General features: G+C 40.9%; 1 protein-coding gene across 3 annotated transcripts in view; it reads right to left on the bottom strand.

Annotated features, from left to right (window-relative positions):
• wasf1 (WASP family member 1) overlaps positions 1-26824 on the bottom strand; it is a 98429-nt gene that overhangs the window by 39036 nt on the left and 32569 nt on the right. For all 3 annotated transcript variants that reach the window (XM_029114631.2, XM_029114632.2, XM_029114633.2), the window contains exons 2-3: positions 3384-3546; positions 1798-1932 (exon numbers count right to left, since the gene is read on the bottom strand). In XM_029114631.2, coding sequence (XP_028970464.1) covers positions 1798-1932; positions 3384-3516 — 268 coding nt within the window. In that variant the 5' untranslated portion in view covers positions 3517-3546. The remainder of the gene's footprint in view (positions 1-1797; positions 1933-3383; positions 3547-26824) is intronic.

Here is a 26824-nt window from a genome sequence, read left to right as displayed (position 1 = left end):
CATTTTTTTTTTCAGGGTTTTTTCTTCCTCTGCATTATACTGAACGGCAAAACCGAAATGTCTCCCCACCACGGATTTGAAAGATGCTGGCGCTTCCTCGTACTGTAGCCTCACTTCACCGCCGCTCGCCATGTCAAAGTGTGTAATGATGGTTCAACCGCAGCGCCCCCTAAATATTTACTCGCGGGGAGGAGTTTCCTTATTTCAGCTCGTAGACTTAAACGCACACACAAACAGACAATTTGGAGAGAAATAAACGCAATTCACAAGCGCGTATTGAACCGTGGATGTCGTACCGAACGGTTCAATATTGTATTGAGAATTGTGGCCTCCCTAGTTTATACCATATTAATGTACATGAAATGCCCCCATGATATAAAAATTTTAAATAATCTAACGATAAAGAGAAGCACGGGCCCCCCCCCCACCACAGTACAACCACCACTGGTTGTAGGTGTGGTCAACAAAAACCTTTGAAACATACTGTACATAATGTCCATCCTCACATTGGCATGATTATGGAAAAGAAAAATGGGGACAGGAAATGAGGAGCGGGAGGAGAGGCAGAAGAGGGAGTGGGGGGAGGAGGGGAGGTGTAGTAGGTGTTTGGAGCCTTAAGTGGGTCACCAAACGCGGGTCCAGATAGGCCAAAACTCCACCCCCTTTAATCTAAAACAGTGTCCTAAGGCAGCCCGGTTCTGAGTATCAATCTACCTCAACTATCCAATTCGAGCTGTAAACACCCCGTTGGCCCATGGGAAATCGATGCCTCTCCACAGAAGAGTGGTATTAGCTTACTACTACTATGAGGTTCCCATCCTGCTCTCGCCCCTCACACACCCTCTCTTTCTGTCTGTCTCTTTCTCACTATTTCTTTATCTTTCCCTCTCTGTCTCACCCCCTCCCCCTGCTTCTATCTCCCTGTCCCTCTGTCTCTCTCCCCCTCATCTTTCTGCATCCCTCCATCTCCCTATCTCCGTTCTTTCGCATCTTCTCTCTCCAACCTGTTTTACCTGACTGCCCGACTCAGGTCCCACCAAAGACAGTCATTATCTCTCTCCCTTTTATCACCACTGTAGCATAGCTGGGTTTCCCGTTACCCCACAAAGACAGGCCATTGTGTGAGGCAGGGCCAGGTAAATCACTGACCGGCTGGTTAGAATGGCTATAACGAGGGCTTACAGAGCCTGCCGACAAGGGTGTGTGGTTGTGAGTGATGTGTTCGGTTGGCACAATGTGGCAATTTGAAACTACTGGGATGAAAAATGACACCATCTCAACTGTGTCCTGTTCCTCTAATAAGGTCATTAAGACTGGATGAGGCTGGCAATGACCCACACACACACGTACACACACACACACACACACACTTGCTTTACTATTCTTGTGAAAACATTTCGGTGACCGAAATGCATTCCTATTACGATCCAAATGTTTCTAACCCTAAAACTTTAGCCAGCAAAATCCCAAAATCAAAACCTAACCTTTTATGTCTAACCTCAAACCTTACTCTAACCCTAAAACTCAGTATAACCCTAAACATTTCCCCAGGTTTCATTTATTAAAAAAAAATAATGAGATGTCAAGGGTTACTATATCATACAATGTCTGTTTCCAAAAAACACAACTGGAACAGAATGGGTTAATCCTTAGTGTCTGTTAGAGTGTGGTTGTCTGTAGGTTTACTTTGTAAGGGGGTTGTCTAAGGTGTGTGTATTTGAAATAGGTAAAACATGTTCTGTGTTTACATGTGTGTGATGTGTGGTGTGTGTGTGTTTATCTGTGTGTGTCACTCACGCTCCTCTTCTTTAGGGTCCAGCTGTGTGACGCTGATAGAGAGGCGGTCCACGCGCTCCTGGAGGGAGTTGACCCTGAAGGAGAAGGAGTGGGCCTCGTTGAAGAGCTCCCCAAACAGGTCCTCTGCATACTTACCTGTTACAACACACACACACACACACATACATACCAGGAAGAAAGAATGGACAGAAGAAAGAAAACAATGTACAAATGTAGGTACAGGGTGCAGGGGTGAAAATCTGATATCAACTTTGGAGGGGACAATTACATTACATTTTCCCAAGAGCAATTCTTGAGGGGGACATCAAAAGTGGTGCTGTAATACTGTTTACGTTTGCGAATTCGGTTTGCTCGCTTCTGTAGTTCTGCAAATTCAGCTACTGTGTGTGAACCCTACCAACACAAAACAAACTGACCGCACGTTAGCTACGTGCATTGAGTGCCATTCAGACGGCAGACACAAACACTGACCCTTTGCCTGCTAAGGAACACTGGATACACTGCACTGCAAGCTCTCTAATCCAAACAGCTGCCAACACTGGTTGATGTTACTGTAGCTTGCTAGCAAATGTCAGCTAACTACTGCGTTAGCTAACATTAAGTGTGACCTGTTGTTCAATGCAGCAAAAATAAAGGCTAAATGTTTTATTTTATTGAGTGGTATATGTAAAGAAATGTCTAACATATCCTTTGTTTGAACTACTTACTGAAAGTCTGCCACCAACGATAGATTGTCAGATTTCCACACATGCACTGTACCTGCACTAGTGATTGTTTTGAACAAATCTTTTTTGTGACTTGTGGCTCACAAGTCCTTTTTTCTAATGATTCTTTAAATTGTGAACATGATCATGATCACTTGCTTCATACCCGGTCCTCCAGCTCAGTTCTCCGATCAACGTCTATGTACATTTGCAGGGAAAATTATTTGGTTGTAATTTATTTGGCCTTTGCCCAAAAAAAAACGACTCGTGAACGACTGACTCAGTTCAGTTTAATTTTCATTCATTGTTTTTGTTCATCTGTTTCATTCATTTGAATGGCTGCCAGCTCAGTAGCCTACTCTCCGTCCAACAGCTGTTAGTTTGACGTTCTCAAAGAATAGTTGATCAAGAAAGTACCATTGTAAATATGTTTGTAACAGATACTTGGACGCATGGCCTACAGTAATTAATGTAGTAATAGATTTTTGATTGTAATGATAAACATAGTTGTAATCATAGAGTGAAACAAAATCAACAAGATCCAAGTCAGTAGAAAGAGTCGACCATCCCATCACTAACCTGCACAATGTGCCACTGTTGAGGACTGGGGGCCAGTGGATCAAACCATTTTGAGGGAAAGGGTGGGGGGATTACAATCTTTTCAAACAAAAAAACGAGCTATTAAGTGTCTATAATCAGCACTGTGGTGCTTTCATTGCGTCATATTAATATTATTGAAATGACATAGTTATGTTTACAGTGATATATTGGGGGCGACAAATCGTAGTTTTCTCAAAGATGGCGGTGGGGGTCATGTCCCCCCCCGAGATTTCTGCCTATGATAGGGTGTGTTGTGTGTGTGTGTGTGTGTGTGAGACTCACTAAGGCTGCTGAGCTGTCGGATGACATTGGCCAGCGAGACATTGGTCACACACTCCAGTTCGTTCTTGATGGCCCGCGGCAGCACGGTGTGGCACAGGTGCCTGGGCTCGATACTCCGCTTAACCAACGGCATCCTGGGATACCTCAGCCAGGCCTACCACTCCTGGACAGAGAAAGAAAGGAGAGGGGTTGAGTATTGACATCCTAGGTCAAGTCCCTTCAATCTCCAACACATTTTACCGTGCAATTATGTCGCAATGATGTGCCAGTTGCAGTACGGGCTGCTTCAAAGCTTCCAATTCAACATGAACTATCCTGCACAAACAAATAAAAGGCAAGAGGTTTTATACACATCTGTGAAAAACTGAGGCACAGATAGACAGGGAGACAAATTGCCCACCAGATGTATACATCAGTCTGTCATTTCCATTCCCCAAAGGGAGAGGAAGACCAACGGCTGGGCAGTGGAAGCCTATAGCGCCAGATGGAAGTCTGCAAGAATTTACTCATCAAAAGAATATGTAATGTCAATACGGTGTTGAAAAATGTGAAATGGTTTTGTAGACTTATGACATATGACAATTAGTAATATTTTCTAAGGAAGCACGGACCAATTCAGTTATTAGGTTCTACTTTTTCCTACTTGTGAACTACCTTGGTTTAATTATAAAAAAATCTTTATTAGCTTTGTATTGAACTATTCCTATTCAAAAGGTTTGCATTCCAAACAGAAACTTATTCCCTATATAGTACACTACTTTTGACCAGGCTTTATATAGTTGTGCTCATAAGTTTGCATACCCTGGCAGAAATTTTTAAATGTTGTTTAAGGATAGTGATCACATGAAGCCATTTATTATCACATGTTTGGCTCCTTTTTAAATCATAATGATAACAGAAATCACCCAAATGGCCATGATCAAAAGTTTACATACCCTTGAATGTTTGGCCTTGTTACAGACACACAAGGTGACACACACGTGATGCCAAGGTATCAATACACTCTTGAGCCAAGGTCAGGTAGACCAAGAAAGATTTCAGCCAAAACTGCCAGAAAAATTGTTCGGGGAACAAAGAAAAACCCATAGGTAACTTCAGGCGGCAGCTATACCACCTGCAAGAATCGTGGCCTCATAGACAACTATTATAAAAGACTGCATGCTGTCACTGATGCTAAAGGGGGCAATACACAGTATTAAGAACTAAGGGTATGAAGACTTTTGAACAGAGGTCAGGTCATTTTTTTTCTTTGTTGCCATGTTTCGTTTTATGATTGTGCCATTCTGTTATGACCTACAGTTGAATGTAAATCCCGTAAGAAATAAAATACATGTGTTTTGCCTGCTCACTCATGTTTTCTTTACAAATGGTACAAATATTACCAATTCTCCAAGGGAATGCAAACCATTGAGCACAACTGTAGGTCCAGCCTCGGTCAAAAAAAGTGCTCTACATTGGGAATGAAGTGTGTTTCTATCAGCCGTGTTGACTTCTTCATCATTTACTTTCTGGTCTGGAAGATCTGCTCTTCCACTTTTTCTGCCTGCCTGCTTAGCTATCCCAGCGTCCTCAGGCCTAGTAGCAAGTGATTACACTGTCTACAAACACACACACACACAAAGACCCACACACACTGCCAGAAACTATTCTCCCAAATACAAATCAAATACCGAGATAGCTTTTTTTTGGTTCGCAGGTGTAGCAGTCTGCCAGTGTCTCGGCTCTAGTTAAATAAAGTAATACAAAATAAAAGTCCAATATAATCAACACAGAAATAATGACTGAAGTAAATACATTCAAAGGCAATTGACACTCCCTTCAGTGTACACACGCCACCACAAACAATCTACCTTCTTACATAAGGCCAGACACAGAGACACACACTGCCAGGGACATTTTAGCCACACACACATCAACTGACAAGCCAGTGGCCTCCAAGTGACCTGCATGCAGGGGTCATTTTAATCCACAGGCTAATCTGGACTAGAGCCCAGGGGCCCCAACAGGCAGGGGGTCTTAGGCCATTTGCCAGAAAATGAATTAAATGAAATTAGGGGCCCTGTATTTTTTTCATTTCTCTTTATTGAATTAGGTGATTTGCCAGCGGCTGACAGTTGCCCATATTTGGAATTGCATTAAGTGATTGGTTGTCTCTGGTGAAATATATTTGGAGAGCTTCTGAAAGTGAGTAGGACAGCGCTCACTAGCTTGTTAAGGGTACAATTTATGAGTGTTCCTACTTACTACAAAGGGCCTGAAAATGCTGACATATCAGCCTCAGATCGTAGCACAAACACCAGAAACAACACTTACAAATTTCAGAAAACTTGCAAACAGTAAGATGTGGCAAGGTAATTGCTGTCGTACTCTCCCTCGAAAGGCAGAGTATTTTGTTGTTCTTGCTAAATTGGACCGTCAAAGCCATTTTGCAGTTTTGGGTACAGCTATTAGAAACAAGCAAGTGAACACTTACTTAATGAGCATGACGTATTTGAAAGCTATGCTTGTCTACATTATACAGACAGTAGATAAGGGTATACTATACTATGGATATTGTTGTTTTCTAAACACTAGTGGTAATACATGGTTTTCAAAGAGTTGTATTTACTTCCCTAGCAATTTCACGGTGTTTAATTTGCAATTATGGACTTGCCTCATCAAAAGACGTCCAAACTGGTTGGGGAGGGTCAAAGGTGAAGTACCCTAAATGTTCCCTTGCACATATGCCCTGGGGCCAGAGCCCATTTTCAGGCTAACAACAGACACTATTGAAATTGCATGATGCCCATTTCAATTCGACTGGTGTTAACTTGTTTAGGTAAAACGCACAAACGTATTTTAAAACTATACCAAGATTTGCTGCATAGAAAATCTGAATTCTCAGCTGGCTATACTCTTATTCTACTCAGCATTCTCCATTTAACTGAAAAGACAAAGAAAGACAGAGAAAACAAGGGAAATGAAGAAAGAGGGAGAGGACTTGAGCAGAAGAAAGCAGAGCAAAAAACTGTGAGAAAGGTGTATCCTAAATTTGCCATCAGTGTAAATTACATTTAAAGGAAGGAAACAATGTTTTAAGCTAAAAAGGCATCCTCTCACTCCCTGACATTAATTCATCATAATGATGTTAATTAATGAATCGGCCCGCTAATCACTGCAGACATACCAGTGAGATGGAGTGGGAAGACGACCAGGTGTAAAGGGATGGTTACTACAGAAACCTGTTAGTAGCACCATTTGGTGTTGTTTAATATGCATTAATCAAATGCTGCTGTACTGCAATGGACTGACAATGTTACAGTAACTGAGCTACGAATATGATCACCTAGCTTATTGCCCCCTGAAAACATTAGCCAGAAAAGGCATTGGTAAAACTACCAGCGAAGGACACCCATTTTCTATACGGGTTAGTAGCCTGCACACCGTATTAGCATAAACCCCACCCTGCTGCTTGGCCACACCTCTCCCCTATTAACTCCCTTTGTCTCTCTCTCTGTCTCTTCCTTTGTCTTTCTCACACACGCTTCCAATTGTTGGGCCTCCTGATGATCCTGTGTGTGAACCCTGTAGCCATGGTGCTTACACATAACTCCTTGCTTACTGGCGTTGATAGGCGATTTGGTGCTCTCTAGACCTTAACATGGTGGATGTGCCACTGCCTCTGCTAGGGTAAGACGTGACAAACCCACATCACAGCGAAGGTCCCTGACACACAAACGCAGAGCATCAGCTCAGAGTGACCAGTCCGTAGTTTCTCCTCCCTTCTCACTGTCATTGTCCCACCGTCCCTCCGTCTTGCTTCCCCTCTACAAAAACAGTGACGGATGATGGTGGGATCTATCCGTAAAACATGGCTCATACCTAAATTTGCATTCCATTTTAGAGGATGTCTGTAAAATGCAGCTTTCTGAAGAGGGAGATAGAGTAGATGGATATACAGGCTCTCGAATACAGTTGGAAAACATGGACACAGAGAGTCCGAAATGCACGCTTTTAGATAGTGTGGGAGGCAATGGATGGAGCTTTCGGATGAGAGAGGCTTTTTCCTTCATCCTACTCACTGGAGAGTGGAGAGGGAGATGGGGAGGATTTGATTTGAGAGATAGACATGCCAAGACAAGAACTGCTCGTTGATTTGGTTTGTGTGTGTATGTAAGCCTATAATTACTGCTGATTACTTTTATGCTGGCATTCTGATTGGACAGCAAATGACTAATGCTGACTCATAGGTATATCCACACACCAGTCACACACATACATGTATTTCTATACTTGTGACTAGAACACAAATCCACATTCCTTATCACCTAACACTCACACTAGCCTTAATAACCTAAAATGCAAGAACTTAATCAAGCCCTAATGATTAACCATAAACCTAATCCATAATGCCTAAACTTAAAAGTATCCCCAACTGTTTTATCCGAACCCCTGAGCCGGAAATATACATTTTCCTAGAGGGGACCAACAAAATGTTCAGTGAAACACTAACTCTCACTCACACACACGACCCACCTACACAGTGAGCAATCGATGGCGGCCTGCGGGTGTTTTGCTGCTGGCGGGCCGCAGGAGGCAATAATGTCGTACAGCCAGCGGGACACCAGCTTTTGCCGCTTTTCTCCTGATCTCAATTTGCATACACTAATATGCATCTCAGGTGGCTTTCCACCAGCAGCCCGACTGCGTTACGCTGGCGACTATCCGCCGAAGAGAGGGCGTGCACTGTGATCTGCTGTTTCTGCTTGTGTTGCCATTTTCTTCCAGCAGAGATGCTATTGTACCCCTTTTATTCTTGTACTGACTATTTGTATTAACTTTATTTTAATATTGTTAAATCTTAGTGTACAGAATTTTGGTCAATATTGGTAGTTTATAAATAAAATAGACTTTGACTATTGCACTATTTCTTGTGTAAAAGACCTTTGTGTAGACATGTACAGTAAACACATAGAAACAGCCCTCTCTCACCATTGCTTACCATAATATTTTCCCGAAGTAACAGCCGTTTTCCACTGCATGGTACCGGCTCAACTACTCGCCTATAGCCTTGACTTTAATGGTTCATGGGGGACAGTTCATTACTGTGTTTAAACACTGCTGTGTCTGTAGATGGCGCTATAGCGAATGTGAATTGCACATGTTTAAGGCAAGACAATCACCATTTGGAATCCCACGCTGTAGTACTGTGAAAACTATGGGATCATTCATTTTAGTGACTATGTTCGTTCTTCAACTCTTGTTCAAAGTGTGTTAGGTATAAGCTATATGCTCTGAATTTGACAATACAACATGTGGATTATGACATTGTTTTACTACAATTTGATGAACTCCCGAAACAAACGAAGATCAAGGATTTTTTGGACATCAGACTGAAAATTGTTGAATGCCGAGACACTTTCAACTATGGTGAGTTCTGTTCTATTATAAATAACCAGCGTTAAGTGTTATTAGGTTACTGAGTAAGAACATAATGACTGTTTTGTATTAAACAAGGACTGTTTGCAATATTCTATTAACATTTGAATTCTTTAGTCAAGTTACTGGTAGCTGAACGCAAGTTCTAAACCATTGGCGGGAAAACGGAAAAAGTTATAGAAACTGAGTTTGAAAAAAACAGCGTAGGCCTGAGATGAAATACCTACAGTAACCCTTGTTTCTTTGTGTGTCCACAGATTTGGTGGGTTACAATTTTTTGTTTCTTCGTTTATCCTCAAGTTCGGAAGTTTTGTGCTTCTTCACATATCAACAGTTGAACAGGTATGGTAACATTGTTAGCTAACTTGTCTATATCTGTGTTTCTTAGTTAGAATGTTATAATATGTGCTTATTCCTTGTAACTTTTATGAACTGATAGGTAACGTCAGCTAAATCGTGTTTCTTTGTGTAAAGTTATCCACATTATGTGGATAACGTTACTCTTGGCAGTACATTTAGACTAGCTAAACCTGCACTTGTTACATTTCCGTTACTGAGGTGTCTTTGTGTATCCACATTGTTCTTAGCTAGCCTGTGTGTGTCTTATGCTGCCGGTATTTTAAACCTCTTTTCTAAATATTTCTTTCAGGTGATGACGTTTTCTGTTGTTTTGTTCCCGGAGTAGGATGACTGTGTGGCAGCAGTTCCACGCCTGTGGCTCAAAGGGGGACTTTGCTACTGGCCACCACACAGCATCACCAGCAGGAAGTCCTTCAGCCACGACAAGTTTGCCAGAACTTTTTCACCACATGAAGATACCTGGGAGGTTGTCCCTTATAAGCTCATCAAGCATGCAGGTGAATTTGAAAACATAATAACTATTTGAAACTTGGAATGAAAATATGTTTTGCAGGGTGTCCTAGACACGTGAGAAACAAGAAATCCACTTGCTCCGCAAACAATGAGTATCAAAAGCCGTACTATAAATTCTCGGACTACAAATAAATTCCTTGATATTCGTTCGCTCATTAACGACAGAGTAAATAAATCTGTAAACAATCAAATCAAGGATCTAAACTCAACACTGCGAAATACATTAGACACAGTTGCACCACTAAAAACTAAAGAAATACACAACAAGAAACGTGCTCCCTGGTACACAGACAATACTAGAGCACTTAAACAAGCCTCCAGAAAATTGGAGCAAAAGTGGCGCTCCACCAAGTTGGAAGTATTTAGACTAGACTGGATAGACAGTACAGTACAATACCGAAAATCACTCACGTCTGCTCGATCAGCTTATTTCTCCAACCTGATAGAGGTGAACAAAAACAATCCAACATTTCTCTTTGATACAGTTGCAAAGTTAACAAAAAAGCAAAGCTTAGCAAGTGAAGTGGGTCTTCACTTTAGTTGTAATGAATAAATGAACTACTTTGATGAAAAGATCATCACCATTAGAAAACAAATAACTGACTCCTCCTTAAATAGTTATGGTCCTCAAAATTTTAGTTGTCCTAAAAATGTCCTGAACCTCCCTGACCAGGTGTCAATGGGGAGACTTGAATTTTTTGATACCGTATCGCTCAACACATTTACTAAATTTGTAATCACTTCTAAACCCACAAACTCTCAGCTAGACCCGATTGCAACAAAATTACTTAAGGAGCTATTTCCTCCTTAACTAATGAACATAATAAATTGCTACCTTTCCTCTGGATGTGTACCAAACTCACTAAAAATAGCGGAAATTAAGACTCTTATCTGGATCCTGACATTTTAAACAATTATAGGCCAATATCGAACCTCCCGTTCCACTCAAAAATCTTTAAGAAATTTGTTTCCCAACAACTGAATGCCTTCCTAAAGACAAATAACATTTATGAAATACTCCAGTCCGGTTTCAGATTCCATCATAGTACTGTAATCATAGTAACAAATGACCTTCTAATGGCCTCAGACAAAGGTTCCGCATCCGTCCTGTTGCTTCTTGATCTTAGTGCTGCTTTTGACACTATTGATCACTCCCTTCTCTTAGAGAGACTGGAAACCCATATTGGGCTACGTGGACATGTCCTAGCCTGGTTTAAATCTTATTTATCTGAAAGATATCAGTTTGTTAGTTTGGATGGCATATCCTCTGAAAAGTCAAAGGTATGCTTTGGTGTTCCTCAAGGCTCGGTTCTGGGCCCATTATTGTTCTCACTATATATGCTCCCTCTGGGCGATGTAATCCGAAAACACAATGTAAACTTTCATTGTTACACAGATGACACACAGTTATATATTTCAATGATGCATGGAGAAGCCCCTAAATTAGCTACTTTGGATTGTAGGAAGTTTCAGATATTAGGAAGTGGATGACAGAGAATTTCTTGCTCTTAAACTCAAGGAAAACAGGAAAATGCTCGTTTTAGAACCCAAGAAACAAAGAGCATTGTTAGCAGATCTCACTGTGAACCTCGACGGCTGCATGGTCGTATCCCAAAAAACTGTAAAATACCTAGGCGTTACACTTGACCCTGACCTCTCCTTTGAAGAACATATAAAACATGTCTTGAGAATTGCTTATTTTCATATTCTAAACATTGCAAAAATTAGAAACTTTCTATCAAAAACTGATGCAGAAAAATTAATCCATGCTTTCGTTACTTCTAGACTAGATTATTGCAATGCTCTTCTCTCTGGTTATCCAGACAAATTAAATAAATAAATAAACCAATTAGTGCTGCACACGGCTGCTAGAATCCTAACTAGAACAACAAAATACATTACTCCTGTCCTGGCTGCCTGTTAGGGTTAGGGCAGATTTTTTAGGTTTTACTCTTAACCTATAAATCAATACATGGACTTGCTCCTACTTACCATGCTGAAATGATCCAGCCATACATACATACACGTAACCTACGATCGCAAGATGCAGGCCTTTTAATTGTACCTAGAATTTCTAAACAAATAGCTGGCGGCAGGGCCTTTTCTCATATAGCTCCACTACTGTGGAATGATCTGCCAATTAAGGTTTGAAATGCAAACTCAGTGCAAACTTTCAAGTATTCACTAAAAACTCATCTCTACAGCACGGATTATAATTAGGTGTAGCCTGGCCCGGGGGTGTGAAGGTGACCAGTAGGCTTGATACTGTCCACCCTTGCTGTCTTGCCAGGTGGGCTCTCGTCGCCACTGGGATGCCCTCCCTCCAATGCCTTTCGGGAAGAGTCACTGGCTTGTTGTTGACTCTCTGTTGCGCACTTGTGCAATTGGGCTGTACTCTGCTGCCAATACTCTGCCCTCTTTCAGGGGGGTTGCGGTTGGTGGGTGTCCCTTTGGTTGATGCTTGGCAATGTGGGTGGATTGATTTCCTTCCTGTTGGGCCCTGTCCGGGGCCTCCCCCGGGTAGGGCCACAGTGTCGCTGGACCCCCCCGTCTCAGTTCCAAGGTGTTACGCTGCTATATTATTGTGCTGGGGGATATGAGGAATGCACTTTCTAACTTTTCTCAGTCTCCTCCACTTTTACATTTTAGGAGGAGATGAGGTCCTGGTCCACACCTGCGGAGGACCTGGTTTGGGGGGTCCGTTGCTGTCCCTGTCCTTGTCCACCTGGTCATACCTTTGACCTAGTCTAGAATCAAATAGACTCTGGATTTAGCCCAGAGAAATGTATTTATTATTCCAATTGGACTCTTAATATCTCACCCGGCACAGCCAGAAGAGGACTGGTCACCCCTCTGAGCCTGGGTCCTCTCTAGGTTTCTTCCTAAAATTCGGCCTTCTTAGGGAGTGTTTCCTAGCCACTGAAATTCAATTGAAATTGTTTGCTCCCTGGGGTTTAAGGCCAGGTGTCTCTGTAAAGCACTTTGTGACAACTGCTGTTGTAAAAAGGGCTTTATAAATACATTTGATTGATTGATTGATTGAGTCTTTACTTTCAGAACATTTGGAGAAGATGAATTGGCTGACTGAAGAGAAGGTCGAGCTGAGGGTACAGCTGGCTCTACAATCAGGTAAAAACAAGACTATAGTTGCACTAGCATGTTGTCTTCATGAAACATTTCATTTTTCTTGAATGTCATGCAATTCTCAAAATCATGTCAGACCATTTAAGTACTATATCTGATTACTGTATTACAGGAGCCATAAGGAAGAATCCTTCCAACCAGGATTCCACAGACGAGGGTGTCCAGAACCAGGTCCCCAGGTACCAGAAAGGGGTAGCTGACCATGCAGTTGGGAGAAGACGTCTCGGCGGTACTAGGGACCATTCTAGCTCTTGTTTATTTTGTATTGTATTATGTTTATTTTGTACCTTCACATTGAAATACTGTAATTTTACTGTTTTATCTGTTGATGGACACGTTTTCTTGCACTATTTGATTTTGTAAATGTTTTATTTCAATTCATTTGCGCGTTAATTTTGTATGCTTGCTGTATAATGCATGTTTTTTGTATGCATCTTGCACTATTTGGGATAATTTGTTTAGATGTTATTCAGTTCATTGTCATTTGTGATATGACCAAAATTATTATAAAGGATTATTATAAATAAAACCTAATATTGGGGCGTGAGGCATCCCGCTGGGTTTAGTGCATAAAAGCGGCTAGCCGCCTTCGGGCCGCTGGTGAGCTGCTGATCAGGGTATTTTTATAAAGCATTGTCATGAAAGCGGACCACTGGCCGGGCGCTTTGCAGAAACGCTCGGCAGCCGCAGCGGCAGAAAGGTAGTGGGCCGCCGGTGGGCCCACTAGAGCAATAATCAAGCTTTGTTTTAAACTGAGGACCTTACGCTCCACAAGTGGGTGCTTTACCCACTACTCCAAACAGGAACTTGCTGTCAGAGGTGGTGAGTAGTGGTGGTGCAACATCAACATGTTATAAATTATTTTCTTTTTGACCCTAATACAAACCTTAACCCCAGTGCTGTAATACCTAACCTTAACCCAAACCCTAACCTTAACTCCAGTGATGTGACACCAAACCCTAACCAAACCTTAACCTTACCTTTTTCGTTTTCTAACCTTACCCCAAACCTTAACCCCAGTGCTGTGATATCTAACCTTAACCTGAATCTTAACCCCAGTGCTGTTATACCTAGCATTAACCTAGTTAAAATGCATTTATTACATACTGTAAGACCACTACTCCTTCCTTGGTATCCAAATAAACTGTGTGGAGCAGTGGTTATGGTGCCTGTCTTCAGATCGGAATATTGCCATTTTGAAGCACAGCTAGATTGGTTTGTGCAAATTTGCAATGAATTATACTGTTTCATACTGTTTGTAAAATATGATACGTTTGTCTGACGTTCGTATTATATTATATGTTTTAATAGCACGCATAACATATTATACGCTGTAATAAGATATGTTAAGTTTTAGCCAATTTGTAGTGTATTGTAAGTTTTGGTAGCGAATTGTGATGTAACCTAACATAATGTAACATATAATATGAAATTGGGTGCTACGGATTTACGTAAAAAAATCTACGTAGTCCACTGAGACCATGTTGAATCATTGGGTGCTTAAAGCTGTAGTTGATGAAAAACAAATAGTTATGTGATGTGACAGATGCAGTCTGCAAAGGCAAATCGCAGTGAGTGCACTTGGCTTCTACCAAAACTATTGCTGTCAATTCTAGAGAAGTTCCAAGCGTCTACTTTAAAAGCTTATAAATCCAACCTGTTTTATCCTACACAGTGTCAAAATGGCTCTGCCTGACCAAACCCCTTCGATCTTGTCCCATGTTTGTCCAAATCCCCTGATCAATACACAGTTGGTTTAGAACAAAGTAGCAAAGACGGGACTCCATGGGTTCACGGAGGTAGGCAAACAGCCTTCCTACACAACAGCCATCAGTGTCTGTACATCAGCCACTGGGGGAACAATTCCCTTTAAATCAATTTAAGCTGCTCTACTATCTGCGATGGGTTGTGTCCAGTGGCCAAGGTCAAGAATTAGATTCTCGATTGCTGCAGCATATTCATTCGATCTTGTGACTTAAAGATTAAAGTAGCATGTGGTCAATTTCTGGTGAAGCAGGATGCACATTGACGCAGGCCGTGTAGCTGAGGTTAAACATTGACAATGAAAGTGAGAGGGCAAAGATTTTACTTGCATACTCCTTGCATTCTTTAATCACGACACAACGGTGACACCTCTGGAGTTGTCATTCAATGGATTTTGAGAAGACCTGTAATTCGCTCTGGTTTACATCATCAGCTTAATGTACAGTAGGCACAAGCACTTAAAAATCACTATGCAGTCTTAATGCAAAGAACAGTCAAATTCCAGAACTTTAAATAATTATAACCTATTAAAGAAGGACCATTTAAATTTGGACCCTAGCAGGAAATAATGTTACTAAGGAGTCATCCACCAGACAAGTGGTTGGAGTTACAGTAGGCAGGGATTATGTAACACTTATCAAAAGCAACCAGCACATACCAACACTTGACACATTTTTGTAGATCCAATGACAAAGAATGATTGAAAGGTAATGTGGTGGTGTTCATCTTACAGCAACAAGTTTCTTGGCAGCCGTTAGGCCAGCATAAAGAATCAACTTCTGACTCGGATAAAGGAAATGTTACACTGTATTATTATTTGCAGAAACACTGACAGCACCTCTCTGAAGCTATTTCATCAAAGCATGTGGATATTTAAAGGGATATTCAAAAAAACAGTATACTTAAAAAATCCATTACAAACGTTAAATTGGTAGAGATTGAGGACGAATGATCGTGAAATTGTTGCTACATAGGATCTTCTATGGGGCAGCTCCAAAAGATTTGTTGGTCTTCTTTGTGATAGAGGCAAACACAACCAGAACATTAAAGCTTGGATAGTCAATGTGTTTGTATAGATTCAGAAGCCTGGCAGTGAAATGAACTGTTTTATATTCAGAAGCCTAGAAGTGGAATAGGCTGCCTTAGACTGTTTAAAAGATTGACTAAATGTAAGGTGAATCCCTAGTTAATGGATATTGTCAATCTGAGCAGTCTCTCTGAGCCCACTGATGATGTCCAAATAGTAGTGTTTCTTCTTGTGTATAGGATGTTTTTAAATGAATGTATAACCCTATTTTTTATCACTTGAACCTCTATTTTTATGTTTGCCACACATACCTTAATGGAAAAAACACAGTTTCAAAGACCGTTTCAGTCAAAGACTATGACTGAAACATTCCAAGCAACACCAATGTGGGAGAGTATTTCTTTTTTTCATTCGTTTTTCATTCGTTTAGTTTTTTGCACCTGCTCATTACACTACAGCTGTGCAATTAGTTTATTTTGACACTGCCAAATACCATAATGAAAGAGGACATCGGAAATAACTGGAGTTGCATTGAAGAGAAATGTAAAGTTCTTGGAAAATGGGTGGACAGAAAACTGCTGTAACTGAACTGAGCAAAATCTACCTCCCATAGGAAAAATAGACCTACAAGTAGTGTATCCATTTGTAATGTGAATTATTGTTCACAATGGTGCTTGTCCTTCTAAATGACCTTGGAGATAACAGTATGCTGTTTCTCCAGTATCCAACAAAAGAACATTCAGCAACCTTTTTATTTAAGGCTAATACTGGGAAGCATGTTTTCTAATAACAGCAAAGCAAGCTAGTGGGGAAAGATGGACCATCTAATTAATTTCATTAGAAGTGTCTCTGTAGTTGTTCTTATCAAAAACATTGAGTGAGGTACAGATTTCAGTACGATGGTTTATAAGGTACTAACTATGCAATAACAAATTGGAATAAAACGAACAAAAACAATAGGGTTCCAGCAGCATTGGTGCTTGACCCCCTAATAAACAGGGGTAGGCTTTCAACACTACTGTTGTTTGCTCCTTAGGGTTTAAGGCCGGGTGTTTTGTAAAAGCACTTTGTGACAAATGCTGATGTAAAAAGTGCTTTATAAATACATTTGATTGATTGATTGATAGGCTGGAATCACTGAGTGGCTGACTTATGCCAGTTAATCTTAAAACAACACAAACCACCAAAATTAAGTATTGACAACAGAACCTCAATAAACAGCAACTCATCATAGATATCTGGAAAGCTGTTATAAATTATGAGAGAATAAATGACAGATTGAAGAGTTTGTGTTAAAGGTTCAAGGACGAGTTGCAGAGGTAGTGCCTTATAAATTATTTTTAATTGTTTTGATTGATTATATATTTTTAGAATTATGGGAATAGTAATCATTAATTAAACTTGTCATCTATCAAAGATGGTAAATTGTTTAGCAGTTATCATAACAAAAACCCAATGGATATACGAACATAAGCATGCTACCATTCTGCCAGATAAGCAGAGGCTATCATTTAACATTCCTAACATTTAATCAAGATGGTTTATCTACCAAAATAAAATATATACCAAAATAAAATACCAAAATTGCACGCATTGCAAAGAAAGAGATGGGCATTCTCATTCCCTCTTCAAAAGGTTTTTGGTTAATATGATTAATTGATGCATTCAGTAGATTTTTCATGAACATGAGCAAACAAATTAACTTGCACTAACCTGCAATTTGTGTATATGCACTGCTCAAAAAATGTAAGGGAACTCAATGAAGGAAATATATTAAAGCTCAAAATCTTTACTGTATATTGTGTAATTTGTTGAGAACAAAATGATGTAACAATAGTCAATGGAAACCAAAATCACCAACCGATTGAGCGCTGGATTCAAACTCGCACCAAAAATCTAAGTAAACAATTGAAATCACAGGCTGTTCAAACTTCATCATGGTAACTTAAAATGTGACTCCGTAGTGGGTATGGCCCCCACCTACCTGTATGCACTCCCGACAACGTCTGGGCATACTCCTGATGAGAAGACAGATCGTGTCCTGGGGGATCTCCTCCCAGACCTGGATCAGGGCATCAGTGAGCTCCTGGACAGTCTGTGGCGCTGCTTGGTGGTGTCGGATGCACCGATACATAATGTCCCAGAGCTTCTCAATTGGATTCAGGTCTGGGGAACGTGAGGACCAGTCAATGGCATCAATGCCTTCGTCATCCAGGAACTCCCTGCACCAGGAGGAACCCTGGGACCACTGCACCAACTTAAGGTCTGACAATGAGTCTAAGGATTTCATCCCAGGACCTAACAGCAGTCAGGGTACCGTTGGCTAGCACATGGAGGTCTGTGCAACCCTCCAAGGATATGCCTCCCCAGACCATCACTCACACACTGCCAAACCGGACATGCTGGATGATGCTGCAGGCAGCATCATTCACCACTGCGTCTCCAGACGTCTGTCACGCGCTCAGTGTGAACCTGCTTTCATCTGTGAAGAGAATGGGGCACCAATGGCGGACCTCACAATTCTGGTGTTCTCTGGTGAAAGCCAATCGAAATGCATGGTGCTGGGCTGTGAGCACAGGTCCCACTAGAGACAGTCGGACCCCCATCCCACCCTCTTGGAGTCTGTTTCTGGCAGTTTGCACAGAAACATGCACACCAGTAGCCCGCTGAAGACCATTTTGTTGAGCTCTGGCAGTGCTCCTCCTGTTCCTACACACACAAAGGAGCAGACACCGGTCCTGCTGCTGGGTTGATGCCCTTCTAAGGCCCTGTCCAGCTGTCCATGTGTAATGACCCGTGTCCTGGAATCTCCTCCATGCTCTTGAGACTGTACTGGGAGACACAGCAATCCGTCTTGCAATGGCAGGTATGGATGTGCAACCTGAATAGGCTGCAGGTACTGCCTCATGCTGCCAGTAGTGACAAGGACACTAGCAAAATGCAAAACTTGAGAAGAATCCATTAGGAAGGATAAGAAGAGAGCGATTGTCTGTGGCCGCCACCTGTAAAAACATTCCCTTTTTGGTGGTTGTCTTGCTGTTGCCTCTCCAGTGCACCTTTCATTTGCACCTTTCATTTTCCAGTGCACCTTTCATTTGCACCAAAACAGGTGACATTCACCTGTTTTGATTAACAATTGCTTATGCTTCCTAACTGGACAGATTGATTTCCATGAAGTTTAATTGACTTGGTGTTATACTGTGATGGTTACATGTTCCCTTAATTTTTTTGTGCAGTGTAGTTTGGATTCAGTCACTCTGTCTGTGTTTTCTGCAACGTAAATATTATAGGGCCCTACAGAAGAAATGAACTGAGAAATGTCAGCCCTGGTCATAACCTCCAGAGAATGTATTTGTCTAACCTGTCAAAACCATCCACTTTCAAACTTAACGGTACTAATGGTACAGTAATGATTCTAATTATTTTGTACATATATGCACATATAAACAACACATCACCCATCCAGCCCGAGACATAGGGTTAGATTATTACAGGAGTTTCACGCCCACACCTGGTGTAAGAGAGTGCATTACCAGGCCAAATACTATTGCATGCTTGATGTGCCTGACATTCTAAAAGGAGCAGCTAAAATGTGACATGAGAAGGCATTCCAGTCCAGCATCCACAAAGTGTTGATAAAAATGTGACTCCCAAGCACTGTAAGTATGCCGTGACAAGGATTCAAACACTTGGCTGTAGTGACAGAGTTGAACTGCAAGCCAGTAACTTAGATGTGTACACCAATGCACATCTCGCCTAGGCTTCCTACTTATCACCTTCCAAGCTCAACCCAGGAAAAATGAAGAGCGGACATAAACACACGGAAAGGACAGTGCATTTCATTGCTTACAACAATGAATGAGCTTGCATGCACCTAGGCTGCACGGAAGGGCAGTGACTTAGACAACACTGCCACTGTGGGGGCCTCAATGCTTTCAGATGACGTAGATAGGATGTAGGTGAAATGATATGCTAATGCTTTCAGATGACGTAGATAGGATGTAGGTGAAATGATATGCTAATGCTTTCAGATGACGTAGATAGGATGTAGGTGAAATGATATGCTAATGCTTTCAGATGACGTAGATAGGATGTAGGTGAAATGATATGCTAATGCTTTCAGATGACGTAGATAGGATGTAGGTGAAATGATATGCTAATGCTTTCTGATGACGTAGATAGGATGTAGGTGAAATTACATGCTAATGCTTTCTGATGACGTAGACAGAATGTAGGTGAAATAATATGCTAATGCTTTCAGATGACGTAGATAGGATGTATGTGAAATGATATGCTAATGCTTTCTGATGACGCAGATAGGATGTATGTGAAATGATATGCTAATGCTTTCAGATGACGTAGATAGGATGTAGGTGAAATGATATGCTAATGCTTTCAGATGACGTAGATAGGATGTATGTAAAATGATATGCTAATGCTTTCAGATGACGTAGATAGGATGTAGGTGAAATGATATGCTAATGCTTTCAGATGACGTAGATAGGATGTATGTGAAATGCTCTTGTCGGTACCGGGACTAGAATTAAATTTGTGCCACAAATAATATAGGTAAGGACACCAATGTGTCATTATGTCATTTGGGCAAAATATCCCCCAAGCTAATAATCAGTCTTGCACAAAGAATCATTTGAACTACAATCACCATCTCCAATGTCTCTCCTAATCCTCTACATTCTCTCTCTCTCTTTCACTCATTCTCTCTCTCTTTCACTCATTCTCTCTCAGACACACACACACACACACACCATATTCTGCGGACCCGGGAAAGAGAAGCAGTTTCACCAGTAATCAGTAGTGTTTCCCTACTGTTCTGAAATCCCAACCCCCAGCTAAAGTCACCCTACTTCATCCATCTTGAGTGGTGAATCCTCCCTGTCATTCATCGCCAAGGCAACGGAACATTGGGATTTGGGTAGATACCCCCGGAGGAGGGGAAAAATAGGAAAATATGGATAGTCACAGCCAGGGAAATGTGTTTGGAGAGGAGAGAAAAATGGACAAGATCAAAACCAGGAGAAAGAAAAGGCAAGATATATAAACAAATACACAGTATTAGTTTGGACACACCTACAAAGGTATTTATTTTTTACTATTTTCCAGACTGTAGAATAATGGTGAAGACACTATGAAATGTCACAAACGGAATCCTTTAATAACCAAAAACTTGTTAAACAGGACACCAGTTATATTTTGGATTCTTCACAGTAGCCACCCATTGCCTGGATGACAGCTTTGCACACTGTTAGCATTCTGTCAACCAGCTTTATGAGGTAATCACCTGAAACGCTTTTTCAACAGTCTTAAAGGAATTCCCACATATGTTGAGCAATTGTTGGCTGCTTTTCCTTCACCCTGTTGTCCAACTCATCCCCAACCATCTCAATTGTGTTGCAGTTGGGTAATTATGGAGACCAGGTCAGCACCCCATCATCACTCTCATTCTTGATCAAATAGCCCTTACACAGCCTGGAGGTATGTTTTGGGTCACTGCACTGTTGAAAAACAAATGATAGTTCCATTCAATGCAAACCAGATGGGATGGCGTATTGCTGTAGAATGCTGTGATGGCCATGCTGGTTGAGTGTGCCTTGAATACTAAATAAATCACAGACAGTGTCAGCAGCAAAGCACTCCCACACTGTTACACCTCCTTCTCCATGATTCAAGGTGGGAACAACACATACAGAGATAATCCGTTCACCCACTCTATGTCTCACAAAGATACCTGGGGAAAGAAATCTCACATTTCGACTCATCAGACCAAAGGACGGATTTCCACCAGTCTAATGTCCATTTCTCGTGTTTCTGTCCTTTTTAATGGTGTCCTTCAGTAGTGGTTTCTCTGGAGCAATTTGACCATGAAGGCATTATTCACAGTGTCCTCTGAAGAGTTTATGTTGAGGTTTGTTACTTGAACTCTCTGAAGCATTTATTTGGGCTCCAATCTGACATGCAGTTAATTGCTGAATTCTGAGGCTGGTAACACTAATTAATTTATAATCTGCAGAAGGGATTTTAATGATTTCAGTTTAGTATTAATTGATAACACAATGTAACTAGTTGGGCACGGAACCCTCTGAATAATCTATAGCGGTATAATCCACTGAAAGATTAAGCAAGATTAAGAAGATCACATGTTTGATTACTGGAGTGAAATAACCCCAAACAATGCTTCGTTTCCGTTCTGCCACGAACAGCGCTTACGCACTGGTAACCCGGTCAACTCCCAGTTTATTTGTGACTGAGTGTATTTCACAGCGTGCCTGTGTGTAATAGGAGCAGAAGAAGACAGCAGAAGAGCTAGTTCTTATAAACAACTTTTTTGCAGCACCGGAAACACATTGAGTTGATAAAATAAATAATAATAATAACTGGTCAGAGAAAGCACTTGGTATCGATTTTTTTTTGGGAAAATCATTTCTCAAAAAGAGAAGTGAGAATCGAAAGTATCGATACTTTGGTATCGATCCGCCCATCCCTACATTCAAGTTGTTTTCCATCAAAAGTACCCAGAAAATTCCATCCCAATAACCACTTTTCAAGGAACTAAAAGGTTCCACCGCGTTTCCACCGCGTTCTAAAGACCTGCAAAGATTAGGAAAGTTAGTCCACTGACGTATGTTCTTACTCAGATATCCACAGTATGCCATACAATGTGACACTGCAACAGCACAGTAACGAGATGCAGGTTGTGCTGCCGTTGATCATAATTTATTGGTTTGCCAATGTCATTATAGAGTCAACGGTGGAAAAGAAACGAGCAGCAGTAGCAAAGCGAATTCAAAATGACCAAAAGGGATTTTACGAGTTATTATGGACACTGACCGTGAGATGACTGCGATGGATTCACACATATCGTGCACAAAGAACAAGAATGGTAAGAGTTAAGTAAATACGTATAAGTAAATGTTTAAGTAAATCACAATTGTGAAAATTTGTATTGTAGACTACATCGACTTATTTTTGGCACCCTTTTGTGGGTGTTTCAGATATGCGACTATAAATGCGTTGTTTCGCCATCCGTTTGGGACACAATAGAACAACGAAGTGGTGGGAAACGAAGTGGTTCCAACTTTCACCGAGGCCCAGTGGATGAAGAATTTCTAAGGACACATTTCGGTACCTGTGCCGTCGATTGCAACCAGAACTGGGGAGACATGACACAACCTACCGCTATTGTACCCATTCAAAAAATAATCGTCATTGCACTGTGGAAACTTGCAACCAACTCAGAGTACAGGAGCATCTCTTATTTATTTGGAGTCGGCATTACTACGGTGTGTCACTCTACACACAATTTCTGCACCTCTGTTGAGAAGGTACTCATGGCAGAAGTTATTCAGTGCCCAAACAGTGAAAAGTTAAAGGAAATGGTGACGTATTTTGAGTGCAGTTTGGGGTTGCTACAGTGTAATTGATGGATCACACATCCCCATTCTGGGACCAGAGGAATAAAACACAGAGTAGTTCAAACATAAGGGCTGGCATCCTGTAGGCTGTTGTGGATGGAAGACATGTCTTTTCGTATGTTTTCATCTTTTGAAAAGCTGGCTGATGAAAGCTTTCACTGACAATGAACGGTTGACATCCCAGCAACTTGTGTACAACTACAAAATAAAACAGAGCTCGGGTGGTGGTGGAGAATGCTTTTGGCAGACTGAAGGGCAGATAGAGGTACTTGTTCAAATGAAATGACTGCAACATACACAAGGTCAAATCCATGGTGATAGCATGTTGCGTTCTGCATAACCTCTGTGAAATGAATGGGGTACAGAGAAGAATGGGGTGTCACTCCATTAAACCAGCCTGACAGGACACTGACATCCATTGTAGAGGCCAATGGGCTAGACACACGTACAGGTCTAATGAAGTTTCTGAACACATTGCGAAAGTGTCAGATTACTGCTTACAAAGTACATAATTAGACCTGTACGTGCGTCTAGCCCCTGTTGTACATCATTTTTATTCTTTATCTGTTGTGATTTAATATACATTTCATTAGTATGCGAGACCGTTTGTGGGCATTCTTCTGTTTTCAAATTTACACAAACAGCCACCATACACACATTTGGTTCCAAAACTATTTATTTATCTGCAGAAATGTAGGTGGAAAATACAAAAAAAGAGTACTGTAAACAAGCAGAAATCTGGGTAGTATTGTTGAACATTTAGATATGGCAAGTATGGCAGTAATATACATACCAGTGTAAACTAGCAGCAATTGGTAGAATTATTGAATATTATAGATACATATGAGTGTAATAAGCTAATGAATGGTGGCACAGCACACTACAACTACATGGTAAGAAATAAAAAAAATATAGCAAGAAGATAAAGCAATAATATATATAACACTACACATAGCAGCAGTTTAAGAGTACGGTAAACTAGCAGCAATATGGGTAGCAGTATTGAATATTATGATAAGTATGGCAGTAATACACATACAAATGTCTGCACATGTTCCAGGCAGTAATGCAGGTATCAATAGGAGGGCTAGGGGCACTCTTTAGTCCAGTACTGAGGCAGTGTGGCTGTTTCTTTGGCTCAGCGACTAGGCAAGCTGGCCAAGAACAGACAGAAACCTGCCTTGAAACTCTCTCTGGACCTGTCTGGTTCCTCCCGCCTCAGATTCGAAGAATGCCAACTCTCGCCTCCTCGTTGCTCTTTCTTTCCTCGACCTGGCTCTCAAGTAGCTGCTGCATATAGTAGTCCTAAAGCTCATGTCCTTGTTGCAGGATGTACCGTTTAGCGTCGTCCATGTACCTCAGTGCGTCAAAGAAGTCTTTGTCTCTTTTCCTCTTTCCTAAGAATAATAACACCAAAACAGACCAAAATAAATTAATACACAATCACTGTTTTAAGTAGCATCAATATATGAAGTGGCATATTCAGGTTTTCCACCCATTTTCACTGACAAGATTTCAGAACTCTTCCATGACTTTTCAATTACCTTTAATTACATTTGCATGACATTTCACTCCTTACAAGTACATACAATTGCGTACTTTACTCCACAGGTTGGGCCACAGGTTAGGACCACATTTCGGGCCTAATTATTACATTTCAATTAAACAACAACCTTTTCCGTTCATATATTTTCATATTTCCTTCAAACGATCGGTTTTTGTGACTCACACTTCACATCAATCCATAAAAATATACAATAGGATATCATTTTTCCTATATCTCCTATGGCCATATATGACAAAATCAAATTTCATTTAGTAAAAAAAAAAACGTTTTACTAAATTCCATGGCATTTTGTGAATTGTTGTAGCATGCATTTTAAGACATTAGCTTGCAGGCAAAATACTCCTACTGGTACCTTAGTGTTTGTTTGCTTCAGCAGGACACATGGGATGAAAGCTGCTGGTGGTCGCGGGGGAAAACACACTAATCTCTGCTGCCTGCGGTTTTGTGTGCCAGTCTGTTCCATCTGAAAAAAACATGTCAAAAAAAAAATGTTAGGTTGTCATGAACACCATGATTCTACACCATGAATGGTATATGCAAAGGAACCGCTAGCTTTAGCATGTAGGCTAACATGATGTACCTGTAGCTAACGTACGTTTTTGTCTAGGGGAACAATAGCACGACTAACAATAGCACGACTACTATAGAAATAAAACTTTTCCAAAGCATTTTACATACATCATGTGAAACATTGTGATTTACCTTAAACCGAATGGTTATCTGTTTCTGTGTCTTCCACCATGGCTTCCAACAACAGTCACGGTCAACAGTTGCTGGTCTGCCAGTCAGAGCCGCTTCTGTTATTGTGGTCCTTGATCTTCTTGTAATGTTTTCATTTATTAAGCTTCTCCCGGCACTGTTTACCGGTGTGAAAAATATTCAGCTCACTTAACTTGCATGATCTCTTCGCATACACCTTATCATTACGGATTGCTGTTTCCAATTCCTGCTGTATTTGGTCCTCAGCATAAACACTCAATAAGGCCTGGACTGGGTTTTAAGCACAAGCAGGGTCTTTTTTGGGGGTAAAATAGGACCTGTCCCAATATCCGCACTATGCCCTAAGATCTTCCGCCAAGTGCACACTTCTTGAAAGTGCACTTAGCGGTGTAAGTGCGCAAGTCCTGAAGCTGTTAAGAGCAGAATTGGGACAGTTCAGTACATGTCACTTCTGTTGGGCTCAGGAGACCAAATCAAGGTGCTGGCTATAGTTGCGGTGTTCGCAGTTCTCCTGCTAAAACTGATCAGAACTCACCACCAGTATATTACTAGAAGAATTAGGAACCGCAAGAAAAGGCTTCTACACCGGATCCAAACATGGATGCTGATGCCCGACCAAGTGGTAAATGAACCTGTGCCAAAGTTTTGCCAAAACAAAAGTTTTGCTTCCCCATTGGTTAGCTGTTTGAAACGTAACGACACTACAGGGATTCTGGGTAATAGCCTATAGCAACGTCAGGTCTGATGCACGGAAGGTGTGCATTAAGTGTGCAAGAGGGCGCCGATGATCACACTACAGAATTAGGACACTCTACGGTCTTGCACCCCTTTGCGAGAAAGCGCAATTGAGGGGCACAAGGGCGCAAGTGCAGATATTGGGACAGAACCATAAATTCCCTGGAACTTAATTTAGACCCTGGTCCCTGCAGTGGAAACGCAGTGAGTTCCTTGAAAGGTTCTTAGTTCCTGGATAAAGTTCCTGCGGTGGAAATGAGGCTTAAAAATTATTGGACAGAATGATTCTTTTTTATTGCAACTTAATCAAATGCGAAACTATGTAAAATGCCAATCCCTGTGGGGTAAAATGCTCCATGTTTTTTTTTTATACCAAATTAAGATTCATTCCATATTTAGCTGTCAAAATTATTCTATCAATGTAATCTATACCATTGAAAATAATTCAGTCTTGATAGCAGTATTTAAGTGAGTTAACAACACCAATTTTTACTGTGATATTGCACATTCCAGTATCCAAAGGCAAAAAGCTATGTCTAATATTTATTACAATTTCAAATAACTTTTAATGACTATTTTAAATGATTTGTTAACTGAAAGGAAGTATTAAGTTAAAAACATTAAATCAATAATATTGAGAAATTCATTTAACATCAGTGCCAATTGATAGGCCTATTATATTAGATGTTAATACATGCTCAGTAAACTTGCTATTAAACCAAAAACTACTTTTATTAGGCTATATCTGGAACTTTTGTTATAT

This window comes from Esox lucius, chromosome 18 (assembly GCF_011004845.1).
Source record: "Esox lucius isolate fEsoLuc1 chromosome 18, fEsoLuc1.pri, whole genome shotgun sequence".
Lineage (NCBI taxonomy): Eukaryota > Metazoa > Chordata > Actinopteri > Esociformes > Esocidae > Esox > Esox lucius.
This window is presented reverse-complemented; position numbering and strand designations above follow the sequence as displayed.